General features: G+C 40.1%; 1 protein-coding gene across 3 annotated transcripts; it reads right to left on the bottom strand.

Annotated features, from left to right (window-relative positions):
• Positions 1-8,814: 8,814 nt before the first annotated feature.
• Positions 8,815-21,353, bottom strand: gprc5c (G protein-coupled receptor, class C, group 5, member C). 3 transcript variants are annotated; one of them, XM_084741161.1, is made up of 5 exons: positions 21,087-21,353; positions 16,727-17,759; positions 13,245-13,345; positions 12,608-12,746; positions 8,815-11,410 (listed from the first exon to the last, which is right to left on the bottom strand). In XM_084741161.1, the coding sequence occupies exons 2-5, from the start codon at positions 17,712-17,714 to the stop codon at positions 11,394-11,396; spliced, it is 1,245 nt and encodes a 414-aa protein (XP_084597287.1). In that variant the 5' UTR covers positions 17,715-17,759; positions 21,087-21,353; the 3' UTR covers positions 8,815-11,393. The 3 variants fall into 3 exon arrangements, with proteins under 3 accessions (XP_084597287.1, XP_084597286.1, XP_084597288.1); XM_084741160.1 differs by having other exon boundaries at positions 12,612-12,746; XM_084741162.1 differs by lacking the exon at positions 12,608-12,746.
• Between the last annotated feature and the right edge of the window lie 1,191 nt (positions 21,354-22,544).

The following is a 22,544-nucleotide window of genomic DNA, read 5'->3' as shown; positions in this document are numbered from 1 at the left end:
AAGGGGAGTTTTTCCTCTTCACTGTCGGTGCTTGCTCATAGTAGGAATTGCTGAAAATATATTATGAGTGCAAAACTGTGCCCTGAGAGAACTTCTGCATGATTTGTCACTATATAAATAAAGTTGATCTGATTTTACAGTTATGTAGCATCCCATGATGTCATAAATAAAGGTACAGTCTCTCATTTTCCTGCTTCAAAATCTCAGACTGTTGTTGCTGGTGTTTAATTCCTGCTTTTCTCAAATATAGTAATTCACCTGATACATTTACACAAATACAGTTAATATAAGAGTGTGGTGACATGTGGTCTCGCCTCGTTTTTGTAGTTTACACTGGAGGGGTGAGTCAGAGAACGAAAGACGATTGACTAACTTCATGTCAGCCATCTTATATATGTCACTGAATTAGACTAATATGGTGAACATGGTAAACAATATCTGTTAAACATCACAATATTAGTATTGTAATTGTTAGCATGTTAGCATGTTGACATCTTAATACCACTGTGTCCATATACAGCCTCACAAAGCTGCTCAAAAAACAGTAGATTCTCAATTTTATTGGATTTTGGGGTGAATTAAAGTCAGAGGATAAAACATCTACCTAATACATAAATGTTTAGAGAGATTCTTGCTATTTAAAAAAAATCTCACCTTGACATAAACAACGCACAGCTTTCCTCTGGCTGCAGGCCTTCTGCATGAGAGGGATTAGCTTCATCACTGATAATCCTGGTGAAAGCCTGTGTGCACAGAAGGCCTGCAAGTATTTCTAACAACTTGTTGCACATTTTTTGCGACGCTGTGCTGCTCCACTATATATGGGAAAGACTTTCCAGGAATGCAACCCAAACAAAGATTTAAAAAAAAAAAAAGAATTCCAGAAATGCGTCAATGTGGAATGAGCTAACAGTCGAATCTGAGGTTTATGACCTCAAATCAGAGGCAAAAGTACGGTTTCTCTCTCTGTTTGGGTTATCTGGGCTGATGTAATGTACCTCTGATACAGTGGAAGAAGTACTTTCTAGCTGCAGCTGTATCAACAGTCTGGGCAAACAGCTTCCCTCAATTCCCTCAAAACTGGAAAAAATGGCAACAAGGTTTTTCTGTTTCAGTGCACCCACTTTATGTGCTGAAATGACCAACAATGGTGTCTCTGATAGTAAAGTATCTTTTCTATTTGTGGATCTGCAGGGATGAGCTCAGAATCTGACAGCCTGTGTTAAAAAGGTAGCAGGGAGGTGTTTTGGTGCTCAGGTGTCCTTCCTCAAGGTCCTCCTGGACGTCTCACAGCACCAGCTTTGTCCTGAGCGCACAAAGACCACACTGTTCACTTACCCGGGGTGGATGGCAGCCGTGTCACTGCCCCCAGAATGACAAGTCATTGACACACCTCAGATGGTAACCTGTCAAAATTAGCAGAAACATGTTCGTGTGTGTGAGGAGGCTGGAACTGGAGACTGGATGGAGTTTAACAAGAAAACAAAGAAAAAGCCCAACAGAATTTTAAAGCATTTTTGGTTTTGGTCATGATAATTACTGTAATGATGATGAGATATAAGATATAAGAGATATAAGACCAAATGAGGCTTTGGTTCTGAAATCCTCCCCATTTTTGAGGTTTCAAGGTTGGGAAGTACGCTCTCAAGGCCCGGCTGCAGGGAATCACTGATTTAGAAATCAAACTTTCCTTACCAAAAGAAAGAAATTAAAATTTTCTGCACACTTTTGCAAAGCGTCTTCATTGAAGATATGTCAGGAAAAGTTGATGGTGTTTCAAAATGCCAGTTTTTAGGTCCCCTTAATATAAGGTTCTGCAAGAGAATGTAAATGTTGTGGGACTGTGATGGAAGAACCTACATAGAGCCAAAAAAGAACATTATAGGCTGGTACCCTCAAGGTTGCCTGCAAGGTGTCATCACAAGTGAGGGTTCAGTGTCTTGCTCAAGGACAAGGACAGCAGGGGATCGAACCAGGAACCTTAAGATTTCTGTTCCACTGAGCTATGACAGCTAAAAAAAAGTAGAGTACATCTGTTCATACTGTGAATAAACTGTGAATCCCTGCTTTTCACACCACACAGTGTAAAAAATACTACATATTCTTAGTTTTAGGAGCTGATCATTCTAATGAGCTTCATAGTACAACAAAGGCTTTTTCCTCAGAGGACGCTTCAGTAACGAGACAAACAAGGGAGAGTCATCAGTGGAAGAGTTTAATTAAGCGCTAACAGGGAAGCGCAGACAGTGGTTTTCAATCCATTCAGAGAGGGTTTTAGGTGGTCACAAGCCTGGTTAAGCCTTCAGTTTCAGTCAAACCACATGCAAATAAATTTGCCTGTGAAGCTGGATGCAGGAAGTTTAGTGACACGTTGATCGCTAACTGCACAGTGTGTTCACACACTTAATTTGTACCTCTGACTCCTGTCTAAAGACAGACTGCAGACCATCAGCTGTACCTCCTCTTTGCAACAGTTTATACTTCAGTAAAGCAAGTTTCTATAAAATTATAGGGCACCACACAAATAATATGATGCTCCTTTTCCTTCCTCCTCCGAGGAACTCGCTGCTATTGTAATTACACAGACTTTCACATTGGGTCTCTCAGACACACTGACACTGGTTAAGCATGTAATTCACATTTGGGTTCAGGAAGCTTGTTTCCTCCCTTCTGGTGGAATTTGCATTCTGATCTTACTGTCATTTCCTGTATAACTGTATATACCTTGACAAACAAGCCTACTCCAGCAGGCTGTATGATGCCACGGTGCTGTGAGGCCGTCTCCGCTGTGCAGAGAAAACCTCACCTTGAACCAACCAAAGAGTTTGGACCTGAAAGCAAGACGATGCCAAGACACATTGTGGTCCAACAGTGTGGCTTTGCAGTAAAAGAGTTCAGGTACTAGATTGACCCGCCTGTGGTCCAGACCTGTCTCCCACTGAAAATGTGTGGTGCATTATGAAGCACAAATTGATTGATTAGGTCAAAAAGTTTTTGCAAATCATTGCATGCTGTTTTTATTTATGCTTTCCACAGCATTTTTGGAGTTGGGGGTTTGTAGATGTAACCTACATCTGTAGGCTCTTTTGCCTCAACACATAACTGTAATTCATCTTTAGAGAAACATGTTGCATTATTTTGTAGGTAAAAGTCATGCAACATGTACCTTACTGAGACTCTAGGCTCTGCTGACAACCTCTAATCTTCTAACCAAACTGTTTAGTGAATCGACTCTGTGTTTACTGTGGGTACAGACCAGGTCACGCTGCTGGTAAATCATTCTTTAGTTTCTGGCGAGGTCACATGAAGGTCTGCGATGGTTGAGTAACTGCAAATGCTTAGTGTGTTTCTGTAAGTAAAGGTACACTGACCAATCAGTGGCCTTGAATATTAACACCTCAGTCACTAAACACCTTCAGTGCTCAGACCTGCAGCTCTGTATGGAAACCATTAATGAACAACAGGCGCAGCTTACTTTATGGAATCATAAAGTAGTTTTAACATGTTTTTAACATAATGTGAATCATGAAAATTCACAAGGAGAACCAGAAGAGTCGAAGCCTGTAAATGTGTACCTTGGCTGCTGAACTTATCGATGGCTGCAGTTTGTTGAACTGTGGGAGCGAGGCGGCGTGCAGGGTTGGGATGGGAGGGTGGGTGGCTGGGTTGGGGGGGGTGTTATTTTGGAGAGACAGAGGTGCTTTGACTCGTGCTGTTAAGTGCCAGAGCTCTGGGCTCAGGTTTGGCTGCCAACTATGCTGGACTGAGTCTATCAGTCAGTGACGGGGATAAACAAAAGGCAAAGCAAAATGAAGTCATGGAAAATAACAAGCGACATTCACTCGGGTGCTTTAGCTCAGACCAAAGACTGAGGTAGCTGTACTTTATCTGAGTATTTCCATTTTACAGCTGCAATGATCAGAGGCGTGGGCTTCACCTGGACTTGAGCCTTTTGATTTGAAAATACTTTCCCCCACTGAGCCTCTATCTGACAGTATCCAGTCAAGTTGCAGGGGAGAACCGTTACATTAATGAGCTCCAGTTGGAAAAAAAATCACCAAAGACCATTTTGTTCATGTACAGAAACGAGGGTAAAATCCAAGCTTGGTTAGAGTTCACCCTGATGAGCCAAAGGACAAAACCTCAAGACTGGGATTCAAACTGGAGACCTCTTGTAACACAGTCAGCTGCAGCATCCACTCAGCTAAAAAGTTAAGCCTGTTAACAAGTGCTCATGCAGCTATATTAGTGTGTTACATGAGTTTAAGTATACAAAACGATTAGGAGTGATGTAGGAAGCTTCTCAGAGCAACTCTGAGCAAAAATCTCCCATGAAACCAACCACAAATATAATGCTTGCATGACTGAAGTTGTAATTTATTTTATTTTTTTTATTCACTGTCATTCAGCGTTTGGAGAATATTTTTCCAACCTATTTGTCTTACTGCCATTTTCTCCTCTGTTTAAGAAACTCTTAAAGGGGTAGTCCACCGCAACATAAAAACAAAAATGAGTGAGTAGATAATGACAGAATTTTCATTTTTGGGTGAACTATCCCTTTAAGGCTGTTGGAAGTCCTCCTAACACTTTTTCACCTTATGAGCTATTTCAGTGGCTAAGATGCTTTGTGAATGACATTTATTTTTGAGAGGATTTAATCTTAACTTTAAAGGTAATTAAAGGTAAATTCTAATAATTCATCACCAGGAGCAGCTCTTTGTACTCTGTGTCACTTTGTGATGACCAGGTTGGGAACCACCACATTCAATATTCCAGTATGTATAGTATGTTCAGCATGATTAGCAGTTTTATCTGTTATTTACATTTTACTGTTGATGATAATATACTTTCATAAATGTTAAATTTGAATTTTGACTTGCAATGGAATATCTCTACAGTCTGCCACTGCAGCATGTAAGCAAATATCCTCCTTCTTCGATCACTTCCAAACTGTACATGCATTGAAATAAACACTGTTGAGGGTGTTTGAATTTGTTATCTGCCTTTTATTGCACTTTCTTTGGAAACGACATTGACTTTTAAACTGTAAACAGCTTCTCTGACAGTACATTAAGACCTCTGCGCTGAGAGAACATTTGAGGATATTAAAGGCTCCTGTGCAGCTTCTTCTCTTGTAATTTTGATCACTGCAGTTTATTTACAAGCTTGATCACACACCGTGTATGTGTGTAGGTGTGTGTGTGTGTGTAACTAATTGGACAAAGCGCTTGGTGTCTCAGATACCGGCTCTATCAGCAGGAAGCAGGCGCTGCTTCTAGCACCAATTAGCTCTCAGTGAGACGTCTCTCTCACTCCTGACGCTGCTGTTCCAGGACGCTGTGGTACCTTCATATTCCCCTGGACTCACAACTTCTTCCTCCCATAAACACATCAAACAGCCTGCTGAGGTGTTCAGGCTCATACAAGCATGAAGATGTCACAGGTTCCAGTCTTTGTTTTGCACGGCATCGTCCTGCACCATCACATTTGGACAAAAAGCAGTTAGAAACATCTGATAAGAAAAAAGTTTCATATATTTAATATCGGATGTTTGGTCTGCATGAATAACTTTCTTTACAGCCTTCTACCACAGTAAATGACTTTTACAATATCTGATTAAGTCTTTCTCTGGGGTAAGCAGTTATTTGTAGCTCACACCAATGTAGGCATTTCAGCAAGATAGATTTTTCTAGTTTTGCTTCCAACATGAACACATCAGACTGATAAGACACGGCACATTGTTTTTTGTTTCACAGATGTCCAATTTGTATTATAAAAGGAAAAAAAACTGGACAACTTTCCAAGACAACATGTGGAGAGGAACAGCAAATGAGGTTCGGTATGATGATGCTCTATATATGTGACTTGAATATTCTGTGGAAAGCCTCTTTGTTTAAACTTCCAAACTATTCTTACGTAACTTTAGTGCATATGAAGCAAATCAAACTATCTTACCTCTGACACACGGCTAGCCGCTGCTCAGGGCCAGCCGGCTCTTTCTTCATCCCTCAAATGGTTCATCCCTCTTCTTGACCTCATCATCCCTCCAACCCTTCATCCCTCTCTTCAACATCCCTCTGTACACGACCCTTGTTGAACCTGAAATAAAGCGCTACATGTCCTGTTTTGACCCTGTAAACCTTACATAACATATCTGTCCTGTTACTGGTGCCCTCTGTATACTACATTGAGGTCAGAGCTTTTGTTTCATGACATTATCATAGAGGAAGTGAGATCCTTCCGCTGGACATAAAAAGTGAAAAAGACAGCGTTTTGTTGCAGATTCCCTTTATCTTCTCACATGTCTTATCTGGCCTGCAGCAGCAGTAGTAGTCTTACAGAATTTCTCCTGCTCCGCCTCCGTCTGTCATGTTGAAGAAGAGAATCACTGATAAAGACACATGTGATGGCCGGGCCTGCTGAGCCTAAAATAGAGACGGGACGTGGCCTTGCATCACCTCCTCAGGAGAGTTGGAGGTTATCAGGCCACAGCAGTTGGATCTCGTATAAATCACAGTCCAACCTCTTTAACTACATCGTTACTGCAGCAGCAAACAGCTGGAACCACTTCAGTAAAGACACATGACACATGAGCACGGGGGAGGTGTGTGTGTGTGTGTGTGTGTGTGTCTGTATAGTCAGAGGGATCCATGTCAACAGATTGCATAAAGTCTTTCAGCAACTAATGATGTTGTAACTGCAGGGGACTGTGATTGGAAAACAACATAAAAATATCCCTCTATCTGGATCAAATGAAACTAAAATAAATACTAAATAAAACACTTCATGGGTCAATGAATCGATTATCAGCCCCTTTAGGATTTTGCGGCCCGTTTTTTTTTTGGGATTGTCGTCTAAAATACCTGATTTCACCACAGATTTTCTAAAAAATTGTGATGTATGTTGCAGTGTTTTCAGGCAGTTTTTGCAATGAAACTGTAGAAGCAAGTGAAAAGTGCAAAAGATAGTTGTGAATTGTTTTGGATAATTCATCAAAATCAAAGTCAACTTGAGAACAAAACCACACTTCACTGTCATTGTTCTAAGTGACATTACCAAAAAGGATTACAAAAACTCTATATTCTCCATATTTACCCTTGTTTAAAGTGTTCATATTTTCTCCTCCTTATATTTTTAAATTTTATTTTTGCTATCTACTTTGCTGCTGAAAGGCAGTGAGTTAGGAGCCTGGACGGCGGGAGCTGGACATTTTAATAGCTGCAGTGACACACGGACGTGGACTCCAGTGAGTAAACAGACAGCTTGTGCGGCTGTTTGATGGTGTAAACCAGGATGCATTTCATCAAATGGAGAAATAAAAGTTTCTCCTGAGCGGACACACTGCTGCATTAATCCCCTTCAGTGTTAGAGGATATTCGGTGATTTAAATAGAGCCTGCTGCAGTGTTTTCCTCCCTCACAGAGATACTGAAGGTGGTTTGGCATTGTAGGGAACAGATAACTGAAACCACGATCAATTATTTCCATCTCCTCTGATGACCTTGGTGAATTCAGTCATCTGCGTTTGGATCGATAAATCTGTTTGCACGAGTTGATGAACATGATTGAATCTGTGTGTCTGCTGTTATCGCGCTCACAGAGCACTTGACTGCAGATTTTAAGTAAACAGCAGCACAAAACCAGTAATGTTGCGTGTGGAATAAATCATGTGGTCATCACTGGCTGCCTGACAGGAAATGCAAAGTCTGCACTTTTTTTTTCAAATAGACACAGGTTATTCATACTGATGTGGTAAATAGTAAAATTATTAGGAAAATACAGGCCAGAGTGTGTATCAACACTCTCTAAACTCATACTTGTCTACATCAGTACATCAACCATCATCAGCATCATTTGCTTTCATCATTAATGCAGATATATTCTCTTCATTTAAGGTACAATATGTGCAAATAAATGAAAAGGGGGCAGCGGGCTGCACAATTTTATTTAAAAACATTCAAAAATTTACTCAAATTATTATTGTGTAGAACTAACAGTTTTGACATTATGTCAAAGACATTTACGCACTGTCCTGCAGAGATATCTACTGAAGTTAGCATGCTAACCAGCCCGTCCTGTCTTGTAATACCACTTAGTACCTCAAGAGGTGATAGTGAGAACTGTGGCATCCAGTTTGTCCTCATTCCAGCAACACCAGGGTGTTTTTTTTTTTTTTGGTGGATTTGGCTACAGAGCTGACTCAACTGACTGATGCCCAACCCTCTCACTCCTCTCCACTTTCATGTTTCTCCTGTCGCTGCTTGAACCCACTGGGTCTTCATCGTCAGAGTCAGAGTCCTGGTTAGAACTGCCGTAAATTACCTCAGTACTGTATTCCCTGTTGCCAAACTGGCCCCCATCGGTCTGGGAGGTGTTTGGTCCCAGTACGACCATGTCAACTACAGCAGAGTCAGCTAATTTCACCACTAGCTGCATGGCTAACTGAGCTAACTAGCTAATGTCAGTCTAAATTTCTGATGATATGCTGCTCCTCATTTGTTTGGAGTCTCCAGAATTGTTTTTCATTCATTGAGCTGGCATTAAGGCCGTTTAAAAAATTACAATACCAGTACTGTCGAAGTGATCGATACCAGCGAAGTACTTCATTCAATAGCTTTTTTTCTTTGTGAAAAATGCTTGCTGTGATTGGCTGCCAGCAAAACCATATAAAAAAGCCAAAAAGTTTGACTAGAGAAGTTTTGATACTACTTGGTACTGGATTATTTCAACTGATCTCTTAAAAGTATTGAGTACCAGTACACAGCCCGAGTCGACATCCTTTGAGATCCCCATCACATGTCAGCATGAAACACACTTTTCCTAACATCGCAAGTGAATATTTATTTGCTTACAATTAATTTGCTTTTACATTAAAATAAAGGCTTTATGAACAGCTGAAGTCCCATCGCCCTGTACTCTGGTCAGACAATATGTTTTCTCTTTAAGGGTTTCTTTCATTTGTCTTTCTAAAATTGAAACATAACAATATTTTCTTCTATAATTTAACAAAATTTGTGTCTTCTTTACTAAACAGTTAGTTTGAGCACCAAGATGAAACACTGGCTATGTCTAAAATCATTTACTTAGGATTATAAAGGGAAGTTGATGTAAAGATAATTGCTGCCTTCAAATAAGCTGTACTTTCAGTCATATAGAGTTTATCTTCATAACTTTATAATATGTCTAAGGAAGCAAAAGTTTTCATTATGACTTCCTGGCTCATTATGATTTCCTGCATGATGTTACCTGCTCACTAGCTTGTTAAACTGTTAGTCTTGGTGGTTAGGTTTGGTGGTCCTCCAGGAGAAAAACTGAGTTTTATAGACTTTGTTTCCTGCATTCTGGTGATTTGTAAAGAATGAACATAATAAAATAATATACATTTTTTGGCAAACTGACGCCTGCAGATATCTGGCACTTCTTAACTAGAAAACAATTTGCAATTCACTCATCATTGTGTCTAGAAGAAAGCCCCAAATCTGCAAAAGATTTTGCAAGAGAGATGATTTTAATCATAACAACGGCTACAAATCTCACAAGAGTTTTGCAAATCAAGGGTTCCCTTCTACACGCATCAGAGATGCAGATACAGCCATGCAGCGGGTGCAAGCAGCACACTTCTGCATCATGAAACAAGATTTGGTGCAGTTGCATTGTTGTCTCTGGGTGGAAACAGCAGATTGTAAGAGTTGTACAGCTGATACACGCTGTATAGTGCCAGAAATATTAGGAAACATCTGGGAGAATTGTGACCCTGGGAGGAAATCAGGAGAGGGCAACAAAAAATGGGAGTTTCCTGCAAAAGTCGTGAGGGTTGGCAAGTAAACAGTTAAAGTGAAAGGTTCTCAGATGTTGGTCAGATAAAGCAGCAGATGCAAAATCATCTGTGAATATGAACATAAAAGTATCTCTTAGTATCATACTTGCTGACCTTGAGACCTCAAAAATGGGGAGGATTTTGATACCAAAAAGTTAGAAATTAAGAGATTTTGTTTCCTGCATTCTGGTAACTTTTATAAAATGAAAATAAAGAGCAGCAATTTTATGTTGAATATTTTTAATTTGAGTTTTAATTCTCAGGAAAGAATACAGAATAATTTGTCCTTCTAGTATGAACTTGCATAAATCTCAGTTTTCTTTCATTCATTTTTCTCCCCTGCCCCTAAAAGAAAACTGAGGGAGCAGATTTTACAAAATGCACAACTCTTTCCTTTGAATTTTTTTTAAGAAATGAGAATTCCTCTTAGGAAGTCATGTTTAGTGTAGCTGTATTGTCCGCCACTGGGAAACAGTAGACTTTTAGAGTCGTGCAAGGCTTATACACACTGTACGGTGTCAGAAATAGGTTGTAATTATGAGAAGGAAAAAAAGATATGAAATTTTGTCAGAAATCATGAAAAATGTGATCCTAGGAGGAAACAGGGAGGGAGAGAGCAATGAAAAACGTGACTCACCTGGAAAAATTGGGAGGTTTAGCAAGAAAGCCTAGTGTCATATTCTGTTTTTTTTTTTCTTTTGGAAAGAATAATAAAAGAAACCTTTTCTGAGAAATTACACTGAGCATCATAAGCTTGCCTTTCTGTTCCCGTAATTGTTTGATTGGTTGAAATTAGATAACATAATTAAATAGCACACAGGAGTGCTATAAATAATATTAAATATACATATTCATACAGTGCTCCCATGCAGTGTAGAACCATTGACACATTAACAACATATGTACATTAATTTGATGTGTGGTTATTAACAATATTCACAATCCAGGCACCAAAATATGTGTATCTCCTATAATTACTTCAACCGTGCACAATATTTTTTCAATAAGTGAATGTGATCCTTCTGATTGTTTCTTTTTTTTTCCCCAGCATGCTTTCATGCCAAGCTTGGTGCACTTTATAAAGTTATAAAGCTTGTTTGTGTACATGTGAATATCATATCAGGCCAAAGACACTTCCAACATTTAGTCAAATTATTGTCATCAGCCATGTACCGTTTTGCTCCATCAGCACCGTCACTCTCTCTCTGTGTGGCCCATCGGAGAACCACAGCTCTCTCTCTGTCTCTCTCTGTGAACAGCGACTGCTGCAAAAAAAAGTCTTTGTTCTGCAGCAAAGCCGTGGCTTCATCCCCTCGCTTTGACTTCCAAATGAAGCTCTATACTGTCTGATACCCAGCAGCACGCGTGAGACCGGTCAAAAGAAGGGTTAGCTGTTTTCCATCGGGGGGTGAGTGATGACCCAGCGTTCACCTCCACATGTCGGGCCAAGGGTTCCACTTAGAACCAGCTTAGGGAACCACGGATAACAGCAAACATACAGTCAGCAAGTGCAAATAAAAAGACATGAAGTGAAGTTATTGTGTCGGGACGCTGAGCGAGTTCACCACTGGGACGTCCTATGAAGACCATTCCCCTACAAAAGACGAGACACATGATAGAGTCAAATAACAACAAAATGATACTTTTAAATGAAACTGAAAACCTGTTTGTAGTATCAACTACTCTCTGAAGGCTTTAAAGGTGGCTCTGAAAAGTTTACAGTTCGCTCATTCATGGAGGACAAACAGCTGCAGGCAGCTGGGATTCAGGATTTGTCCAAAGTCTGTTTGCTACACACAGTCGTTACTCTCTGCATTTTATTTGATGCATCAAATGTTTGCACCATCAAAAATTCCCCTAATGCAGTGTTTCCTAAACCTGATCACCTGATTCAATTGAACATGTTGTTAACAGGCTTTTGCAGAGGCTGATCATTTAAATCTGGTGTTTTAGAGGAGGTAAACATCTAAGACCTGCAGGTCAGTGTGCCCACACAGTTTGGGAAGAATTGGGAAGAAATCCACTAATGGAACAAAAAAAGGTATCACATCAAAATTACAAACTCAATTTAAAAATCACTGTAGTGATGACATTAGGATATTAGTGACTGGGTGAATGGGAGTTATTTCAGATGCAGCACTAGTTTGAAGGTTTTTATAAATATTTAACCCATGAAAGTTATTAAAAAGAGCTTATGACTCAACCTCCTAACTCATTTGGATCCTCGAATTGTCTGTAAAACATCACAATGCCTCCATCTTGACTGAAGTATATGAAAATGAGTCCTGTTGGAATCCAAACTGATAATAATGGCCATCCTCCCCGAATTTGAAGCTAAAACTTCTCAAAGCCACCTTAAAATTTTAGAGGTAAAGTTTAATACAACTACTAGAAGATAAAGACTTAGAAGATCCATTTTTAGCACAGATAAATATGGAAAGACTTCTACAATAAGGTCAGAAATCATGTCAAATCAAACAAACCCTTTCACCAACATATTTTTTCATTTCAGGAAGAGAAAACAGAGAGCGCACTGAGTCCTACGAACATATTGAAGAGACAAAGTAACAGACACAAGGCCTTGAGAGAGTGAGCTCCTCCAAAAGGTAAGAAAAAAAGTCCAGACAAAGAGGTGATTCATAGTCAACCTGTAGGAGAAGTTGCTATGGATACAACAGGAGCCGAGAGGTCGACATGCACGGCGTCAGGGGAACAGAAAAGCATCTGGAGGTAAGCAGCAGGTGACAGGAAGGAACGAGCGAGGAGAGGCGTCAAGGGGTCGGGGTACGACCTACGCTATTTCCGTTAGTCTGTGTGTGTGCAGTGTTCCCGTTCTTGGTGTGTGTTGAGGGGGTGCTGCTCCCGCTGTTGCCTGCAGAGTTGGCGGAAGCTCTGGGAATGATGATTTCGTAGGACGTGTCCGGAGGGTGCTGCGTGGAGTCACAACATCGACCATGACAAAAACATCCAAGGAAAAGAGGGAGGGGATGTGTCTGTAACCACCTGCTCTTTGGAGAAACCTCACCAACCAAAGCCGTTATGTTCCTCCTTAAAGCTCGGTGATGACTCTTACTCATTTACCACTGGATATATAACAGATGTTAAAATATTCATCTGATTATGACCAGTTATTATTCATAAATTTTATCAACTCTCATCAAATTTAGGTCATTTCCTATTTTCTTTGTATAACAGATACAGAAAAGGATCTTACATCTTGTTTGTTAATCAAATAATATCTTATATCTAATTTGTCTCACATGTTTAGCTTCACAGTATAGCACCTCAAACTGTCAAAGGTTCTTCATTTCAATAATGATTTGCCTGCTACAGTTTGCATGTGTCTGTGAATGTGTCGGGACCCAGTTATCTTTATGTCAGATTCAAATATGTGCTTCTGTAAACAAATCACACGGGTTTATACTCACATTTCCAACTGCTTTGGTGATGAGAGCCAGCTCAGTGGGCTGGTAGACGGAGCTACGCAGCTGACCGGTGTAGCCGCTGTATGGAGACACAGGTTTGGACCCTGTAATGGACAGACAGAGACAACAAATCAGCCCTCTGAGTGACAGCGTGAGGCTCGAGTCCTCCACCTTGGTTGGTTGGTTTATTTTCTCAGCGTAAAGCACTGGTTAGCTGCTGCGTCTATGACATTACGCACCCACCCTCCGCTTGTTGAGGCTGCGGCGCCGGTAGACAGCAATTGACCCATGCAGGACTCTGCTTTAGGCCTCTTAAGCGCTATCAGCCCTCAGCAGCCATCTCTTAAATCTTTACATTAAAATCACTGAAGATAAACAGCACTTAATCACCAGAACGAGCCCACGAGACTCTGTCTGTCCTTTATCTTGTTTGTATCCGGTACAAACACCCAGCAGAGATGGATGTGAGAGATGACTTTGTCACAACTGATTTCCCCTGGATGAAACTGCTGCCACACCTCAGTTGCCATGGAGACAACGCAAACACAAGGCGTGATGTTTCTGATGGGAATCGGAGTCAGACTGGGAGTGTTTGCGTGTGATACAGTGGTTAGGGATGCAGTGAGTTTACTCGACACTCATTAACAGGAGCGATTCAGAGGACACATTGTCTCTGAGCACCTGACTGTGACTCGTTTACACTGTTTACTTTTCTGTGACGTTTGATTACATCTTACTGAAATTGGTGCTGATGACCATCATTGATTTTTTAGTCGCAGCTCACAATACAGGAAATAAATCTGCTAGTCAGGGAGTTACCTGGGGAGTTAATGATAAAGGATGACTGTGGATACAGCATTTAACACTCATCAAGATAGAAATAGAAAGATATTTCTGTAATTAAATATGAGCTGAAGACTTTATGTTAAAACAACAAGCACTAGAAGTTTCAATAAGGTGTGAAAAACAGAAAAGATAAGATTTCTGAAGTTTTAGGAAATTGTTTTGCTTTCAGAAACAAGGCTCAAGAGAGAGGAGGGAAAAAGGGAGGAAAAACAGAAATGCCCAAGATAGGAGAGAAAGAGAGACAGAAAATCTTGTTTTATATAAAAACTCTTTTGATAATGTCTATAAGTCATTTCATCACTTGATAAACAAGCCTTATTTATCTCAAAAGTCTGACTTTCTCAGCCAGATTTCACCAAAAGATTTCACCAGTGTGTGTTATTTCATGCCATTTAATCTGTACTGACTTACACAGAGATGGTGTGTAAATGTGGGCATAAATGTCACACAGAAAAAAATGTCAGGTGACGTATAAAAAGCAAGAGTCTCAAGATGGAGGAAGTAACTTTCACTTTACCACATAAGTTAACTTACATAATGTACTTGCGACAGGCTTAAGTAACATAGTAAGGTACTTATTTTAACCAAATGCAAAGACACATTGTGGACATGTTCCAACAGTGTGTCTTTGAGTTCAGGTACTAGACTGATCGGCCTGCAGTCCAGACCTGTCTCCCACTGAACATGTGCGGTGCATTATGAAGCACAAAGTAAAACAACAGAGACCCCGGACTTTTGAGCTCCTGAGGTTGGATATCAAGCAGGAATGAGAAAGAATTTTACTTACAAATCTTCAAAAATCAGCGTCCTCAGTTCACAAACAAGGAAAAGCTGATGTATCACAGTGATAAACGTGCTTCCGTCACAAATTTTGTGGAATATTTTGCAGGTATCAAATCACTGTATTCTTTTTTTATTAACAATGTTGTTTGTAATTGGGGATGTAAAAACGCGACCACATATAGGTTTCTGCATGATGACGTTGTTACATATATGTAAACCCTGAGTCACCCTGAGTAAAGGCTGAGACAGAGGAGGGCATCAGCCTTCATCCTCCATCACAGCTTTTTTCTAACAGCTGAGAGGGAGTTTTAATTTCAAAAAGAAAAAAAAAACAGAAAAGAATGCAGATTGAGTTGCCCTTTAAAATGTCTGCTTGAAATTTAAAGAAAATGTTAACATCTACATCTAGAATGGAAATTCAGTACAGAATTTTAACTTATTCACTTTCCTCCTCCACACCACAGTGATGTAAGCTGACAGACTGACAAAAAACACTCAGTAACCATCCAGGACATCAGCAGACACACATCCTCATCATCTGTGATTATCCACAGACTCCACCAGCAGCCCTGATATTCAGCAGGGAGCTTTGAGACAACAGACCGTAGGACTTTCTGTTGTAATCTATTTTACTGCAACATCAGATCCGGTTCAGCTCAGGACTCAAACAGCAGCGTATTGAATTCTGTGGGGTCATCACGCAGATGCAAAACAACCTTTTGAGGACATTTTAGCAGCATAATCTGTCTGTTCTGATGTTTCTGTGGGCTTGAATCTTTTCTTTCATCTCTGCAAGGTCATTCTGTGTTCTGTATGATAAGTGTACTGTAATACAAACAGTCAGTGCACGGACCAAGGACTGATTGTACAATTCAGTGTTCCCCTGACAAACTGTAGGTCAAAAAAACATGATGTAAGCCACATTATAATGAACTTCCAGTGCGATATGAAGTCAGGAGGGAGGTTACTGTGTGACTAATGTATCACATGCAAAGTAAATGTACTGATGTGTTTAAACTACCTTTCAGTTATTACCTCACAGACAAACAAAAACGCTTTTCAGTTTTCAACCCAGCAAATATTTGATTTACAGGCAAAAGTGGGAGTGAAAACTGTTTCCTGCCAAATGAAAATGTGCACCAGGCTGGAGTCACACCTGAGAAAATGAAGGACGGGGCATCTCATTGCTACAGCTCCAAAATCAGCCCAATCCATCCTAACTGATGAGGTTGGACTGGTTCAAACCATTAATACATATAGAAATTGACAACATGAGAACTCCAAAACATCTTGATCGTCCATGTTAGGACCTGGGCTGAACTAAAACATCAAAGTACATCAAATATATTTTTCCCATTGATGGTTTCCCATCATTTTAGTTAGTTCTTATCACACTGGTGTTTGTTCAAGTGTTTTTTTTTTTTTATCAGTTTGGTGTTTATTAGTTATTTGATGCTATAAAAAGCAGGTTTCACGTCATGATTGACAGCTGAGTCCTGCTCGCGCTTGAGTCGGCTGGGTGTTTGAGCGGGATAGCACGGCTCCAACCCTGACCCCTACTGCGTAAACTCTGACTTCAAATATCGTCACCAGCTCAAGATGGTGTCCAAGTGGAGTCACAAGTCATTGAAGTCCAAGCCAGATCAAGCAAGAATATAAAGCAGTTCTGTATCAAAGCTGCCATCCTCTGTGACAGAACAGACGAGTTTTATACACAAGATTTCTGCAAAGATTTCTGATTTTGAGGGAATACTTGACATGCAAAACAATTCAGCTACACCACAGAAAGCTTTAAGTTAACTATCAAGGTAAAATACACAACATTTGAAGCACTGAGGTGTGAACAGGCTACATACCTTGGTTGGGTTCGTCCATAGAGAAAGCTTTATTTTCCATGAACATGTTCTGCGAGCTCTGTTCCTTTAGGATCGTCTCGTAGCCGACTCCTCGGTTCGGGTACAGATCTTCCCCAAAAACCTGCTGGCTTTCATCAACACTGGTCAAACAGCAGATTTCAGGAATGGTGTAGATGATGAGAAACACCCAGGCGTTCGCCACCAAGGCGATGGCCAGGGTGGGGTCATCCCACGTGGGCCTGCCGCTCCTCTCATTCCCATAGATGTACATGACGATCCAGGCCACCCAGATACCCACCGAGAACAAGCTGGATAGAAGGATGCAGGCGCCTTCCCTCTTCCACTGCTTGTGTTTGCCCGCCATGATGGCGAAACTTGCCACCACAATAGCCAGGATCAGGGTCATCACATAGATTAGCGCCATGACGAAGTCCTCGTTGGCGATGTTGCAAGGTATAGCCGTGTCACTGTCAAAGTCGGCTGTGGCATTGAGTGGCGTTTGTGGGTTGCGCACGACAGTGATGATCAGCCACTCTGTGTTGATGACCACCTCCACCAGCCACAGCCCCAATGCCCCCAGACATAACACCCACACCCGGGGCCCGCTGTTCCGCCTGGCGAGGATGTTCAGCCTCACACACTGCATCAGGAGGCAGGCGAAGCAGCCGCCAAACAGCACCCCGAAGAGGAACCTCCGTGACGCGCAGGTGGAGAAGTCCTTCCCCACAATGAAGGCAAAGGTCAGGCAGAAGAGCCCGGTGGTGCAGACCAGGAAGAGGGCGTGGAGAGCCACCGAGCTCTTGCGGTTCTTGTCTTGCGTGAAGGGAATGCTGGCCAGCAGCGAGATGAGAAGCACGAAGGAGAAGACGATGCCTGCCGCCGCGAAGGCCTCCAGGACGATGCCCCACACCACGGTGATGTCACACAGGTTGTAGTAGAGCGAGTCCACGTTAGGGCCACAACCCTGAGGGGTGAAGTTGGCCGCCATGATTACTGTTAGACTGAAGGAGACGTCTCGGGATCCTGACAGCAGCTGTTCAGACAGACAAGCAGGGAGAGTCTGAGACAGGTCAGATGTGGACGGATCTTAACAAAGACTCAAATACGTCACTAATACTGGAATAGGATACTGTAGTCTACACCCGATTATGCAAATATAACACTTGCATGAGTCAGTATACACACAGACACACATGGGATTCTAAACAAAACCTTTGTAGTGATGTTTACAAATGACTTAACTGTTATTCAGAGTCAGAAAGAGTCAGTCTGCATCCAGGACCTCAGAGGACTGACGTTAATCATTTGTGGGATCTTTCGACAAATATTGTTTCTGTACATTGAGATTCCAGCTGAATCGATGAGGTGAAAGTGCATTTAACCAAAAGAACTATGGGTAAAACAGTTTTAACATTTCCAATCCAAACACTCATAAACTCAAAATGTTCCACTGTCTTTCAAACTTTTAAACTTTTTTTTGACAAAAACACAACAGACAGATCAAGGGTCAACACATGGGGTGAAGTTAAGTGGCAAACATGCAGATTAAAAATTAAAAGAATCAGGGTTACAACACAGTATCAAAATCTGTGGGTTACCCGTTGAGACACCAGCAGTCTTTATAATCCATGACTTTGATTTATGCAAAGACAGAGTAATCCATGCAGAAGAAAAGTACAGAAACAAAATGCTCCAAACAAAAGTACATAAAGAAATCACTTCAGAGTACATTTTTTTCCAGCATTTTTCACAATTTTTGGGAGCATGTCTTAGACAAAAAGTCAGTTGTTCCATAGTATAATCTTTTTGAACTATGTCCATCCACTCAGGGACATATACATATATATATATATATATTTGAAATGTTTTCTTTAAAGTTTGTCTGCTTTGTGCATAAACATCTCTTCAGCCCCGGTCTTGTCTTTCTGCTGTGTCTGGCTGGTTCTTTTTGTCCCCGTCAGATCTAATTACACTGAACCGAAGACACGTCTCTCTGAGCCAAATCGATAGAAGTGCGGTGGCAGACGTTCGGTCTTTCTAACTTCTGTGACTCAATCACAACAAGGATCCTTCTGGGATAGAGAAATCAGCCTTTTTTTTCCTGACATTTGTTTCCTTAGTTTTGTGGTCATTGTTGGTCATTGTCAGAGGCTTTGTGGGAGCTGTCAGTCCCTCAGGAAACAAGCTGCTGGTCAGTTTTTCATTTTAGGGTGTGACCTCTGATCACACACAGAGAGATTTGAGATTTCAGGCTTGTCAAACTGAGAAACAGCTTGTGATGATACAGTACAACGCACTCATTAAAGCTCAAAGTTGTTTTCACCTCTGTTACCATGGCAAACTCAAGGACCAACTGGTTTTAGGCAATTATGAAAGAACGAACTCAAGGCAGCATGAAACAAAAAAAAAATGAAGGAACAAGGCAACAGTTTGGCTTAAAAATATCTCACATACTCCATCACTCAGCTTCATCATCTCATTCATCTACCTAGATCAGATAAAGATGACACAGATGATACAGATGACTCCCAACTGGTGACTTTTTTCATGCAAAAGTTGTGATAAAGTTCAGATAATTCATTTGCATGGAAAGTGAAGTCTCTGGTTACCTCTGATTAATTAAAATGAAAATGAAATCAGCAAAATAACGATGAAACTCATCTCTCATTTTCCAATAGATCACCTCCTCTGTCAGGATCATTCTTGACCTTGGAAACATCAGTTCAGAAGTAAACAATCTCACCACATGGTTCAGTTATAACGTAACTGTTCTGGAGCTTTTAGTCACATCACATGATCCTCATCAGCTGCAATTTTGCCTAATTGTTGTGGTTTATAAAATGGGTTGTAGTTTACATAGTGTGAATCATACTTAAGTACGAGTAGAAGTAGACTTAAAAATATACTCATAAAAGTACAAGTACCCCAAAAATACTTAATTACACTCACTTGAGTACTTGTAACTAGTTACTTCCACCTCTTCAAGTTATTTAACTGATTCCTTTTGATACTAAGTCATAAATAAAGTACTAGTTTTACTTTTTAAGAGTAACTTGCCCATCTGCTGATAAGGATCAATTGATGTGATCAGAGGCTGAATTGTCGATGTGATTAGTTTGTTTTCTCAACAGCTTAAATGTAAATACTGTGAATCCTATCACACACTAATCAACACACTGTTGCTGGGGACCTCGGACTCCCAGGGGCCCCGAGCGTCACAGAAAATGTTTGCTGGAAACTGAATGATAAGCATCTTGCATTTGTACTTGTTGAGGGGCCCTGTGTCAAAATCAAGAGTCAGGATCTGTTGCTTGATTAATACATTATGATCAATTAAACTAACACAGGTTAAATATCATGTGTTGCTATTGTTTAGCATTCTGATCAGCACTTAAATGCAACATGATAGAACGCACAGAGACAGTGACCCCCAGGTCCTTCACTGGACAGGACTGTCACTGAGTTTGGTGCCATGATCGATGACTCTATCTAATCAATATTAATCATCTCATTTTCAGCTGTTTAGCACAACTTCAGCAGCCATTAAACAAAACACACTGATATCCTGCAGGAGCTTCACTTCATGCACATCTGCATGATGAAGCTTTTATTTTGAAAAAAACCCCAAATTTTCTTCAATAACTCCGTACATCTTGTGCTACTAATTCCTCATTAGAGCTGCAATCAGTTGATTACTCGATTGGTTGTTAACTATTAAATTAATTGCCAACTATTTTGATAATTGATCAATTATTGAGTCATTTTTCAGAAAAAAGAATCTCAGATTTCAGCTCCAAATGTAAATATATTTTCTGGTTTCTTTACTCTCCTCTCGAAGTAAACTGTATATCTTTAGGTTGTAGACAAAACAATACATTTGAGGATGTCACTGTGGACGTTGGGAAACATTTTTCACCATCTTCTCATGTTTTATAAACCAAACAACTAATCGATTAACCGAGAAAGTCGTTACTTGCTGCCCCCTTCTTCGTCATTGTGCACACTTTAGTCTATATGCTGATTTAAATATTTTTTAAAAAGTATTTTCTACCATTAAAAACTGTTTCCCATCTGAAAAGGTGTTCATGGATATAAATGAGCATCACACACACTTTAACCTGCATGTAAAACAAACACAAAGAGATAAATATTCAGAATAAAAGCCTCGGACTCTTCATATGGTGAAGTTATTGCGCACTTAAAGTAGACTGTTTTTTTTGACTGAAGCCCATCAGCACTAATATATAAAACTGAATCGATTGAACATATTTCTAAATGCACAGAAAATTTAAAACTGAACCATTAAATTAGCGTAATATGAAAAATAAAGCACACAGATCAGTGTGATGTATTGATGTACCTGGATCTGCAGACTTCTGCTCCTCTGTGCTGGTTGTTGTTGCTCCTCTTCTCTTCAGCTGCTCCAAACGGCGCAGCTGACGGTAAAAAAAAAAAAAACAATCCTCGAAATTTAAACACAGAAGTCACATAAAGTTTCCACTGTGCGTCCAAACCTCACAGAAAACCTCCTCACACTGACTCCAGAACAGTTTACCTCAAATCACATGCAGAAATAAAAGTTTGAGATCCTTCAAGCGCGACCATCTGATCTGACTGCTGTGATGGTCTCTCTCTCTCTCTCTCTCTCTGTCACACACACACACACACACACACACAGCGTGCATGAATAGTTTTCTCGCAGTATCTAATTTTCTACATTATTTCTATCAGTTAAGTGGTTCTATTGGAATGAATGTTTCTATTATATGTCTTTATGAATATTTACAGTAGAAACAGACTGACACATGAGGCTGGAGTGTGAGTGGTGTGTGGGGACATCTGGTGTCCAGACCAGAGTAAATGAAGTTACTCTGAAATCTTTGCAAAGTTACAAAAAAGTAGTTCAAACTACTTTAAAACTAATAATAACAGGCTTGGGAGGTTTTTTTAAAAAAATGTAATCCAATACAGTTACTACTTATTACCTGCTGATTTATTCAACCTGCTCATCGATTAATCTGTTGATTATTTTCTCAATGAATCGATTAGTTATTTAGTCCACGAAGTGTCAGAAAATGGTGGGGGAAAAAAATCCTTTTATTTTGTCCACAACTCAAAAATATTCACTTTATAGTCAGAGAGGAGTAAAGAAACCAGAAAATATACACATTTAAGAATTCTGAGTTTTTTTTAACTTAAAAAAAAGACTCAAAACAATTAAAAAGTTGAGACAACTTAAACTTTTAAATGCACTGAAATCAGTTTTTAAGTTTTGAGCCCAACTCAAACGCTTAAGTTTTAAAATAAACTTTAAAAAGTTTTGCTGACATATGTTTAGTAAAAGTAAAAAAATATATAAATAAATTAAAAAATTGGTCACAGTGAGCTAAGATCCTGATTTGTCTTTTTATTTAGTACCTGAAAAATTAAAGCCTTAATTGATTGATTGGTTCAGCTCAAAAGTCAGAAATCTACTGTAGTCCATTGCCTTGAAATTTAGAGTTTTCACAACTTTTTTTGTTTTAACAGTGACCTGAAAAATAGTTTAATACATGTGGAGCACACAGATGTTTGTGCGTATTATTTAAGTAAAGTATCTGAATATTTAAACTGTTGCACTTTTATAACTACAGCTGCATGTCCAGACAAGTTTCACAGTACCACTACAAGCTCGGTATGGATTTGTATGATCCTTCTGTGGGTTTTATTGTTAATCTGGTGAAAAGTTTGTCCTGCCGAGGAACAAATGATGTTTGATTCAGATCCAACAGCTCCATCATGTGGCCGTTTACAGACGGCTTCACCTCCTGCAGCAGCT

This window comes from Lutjanus erythropterus, chromosome 17 (assembly GCF_056507025.1).
Source record: "Lutjanus erythropterus isolate fLutEry1 chromosome 17, fLutEry1.hap2, whole genome shotgun sequence".
NCBI classification, from domain to species: domain Eukaryota; kingdom Metazoa; phylum Chordata; class Actinopteri; order Lutjaniformes; family Lutjanidae; genus Lutjanus; species Lutjanus erythropterus.
The sequence above is the reverse complement of the archived record's forward strand: the minus strand, read 5'-3'. Positions and strand labels throughout refer to the sequence as shown.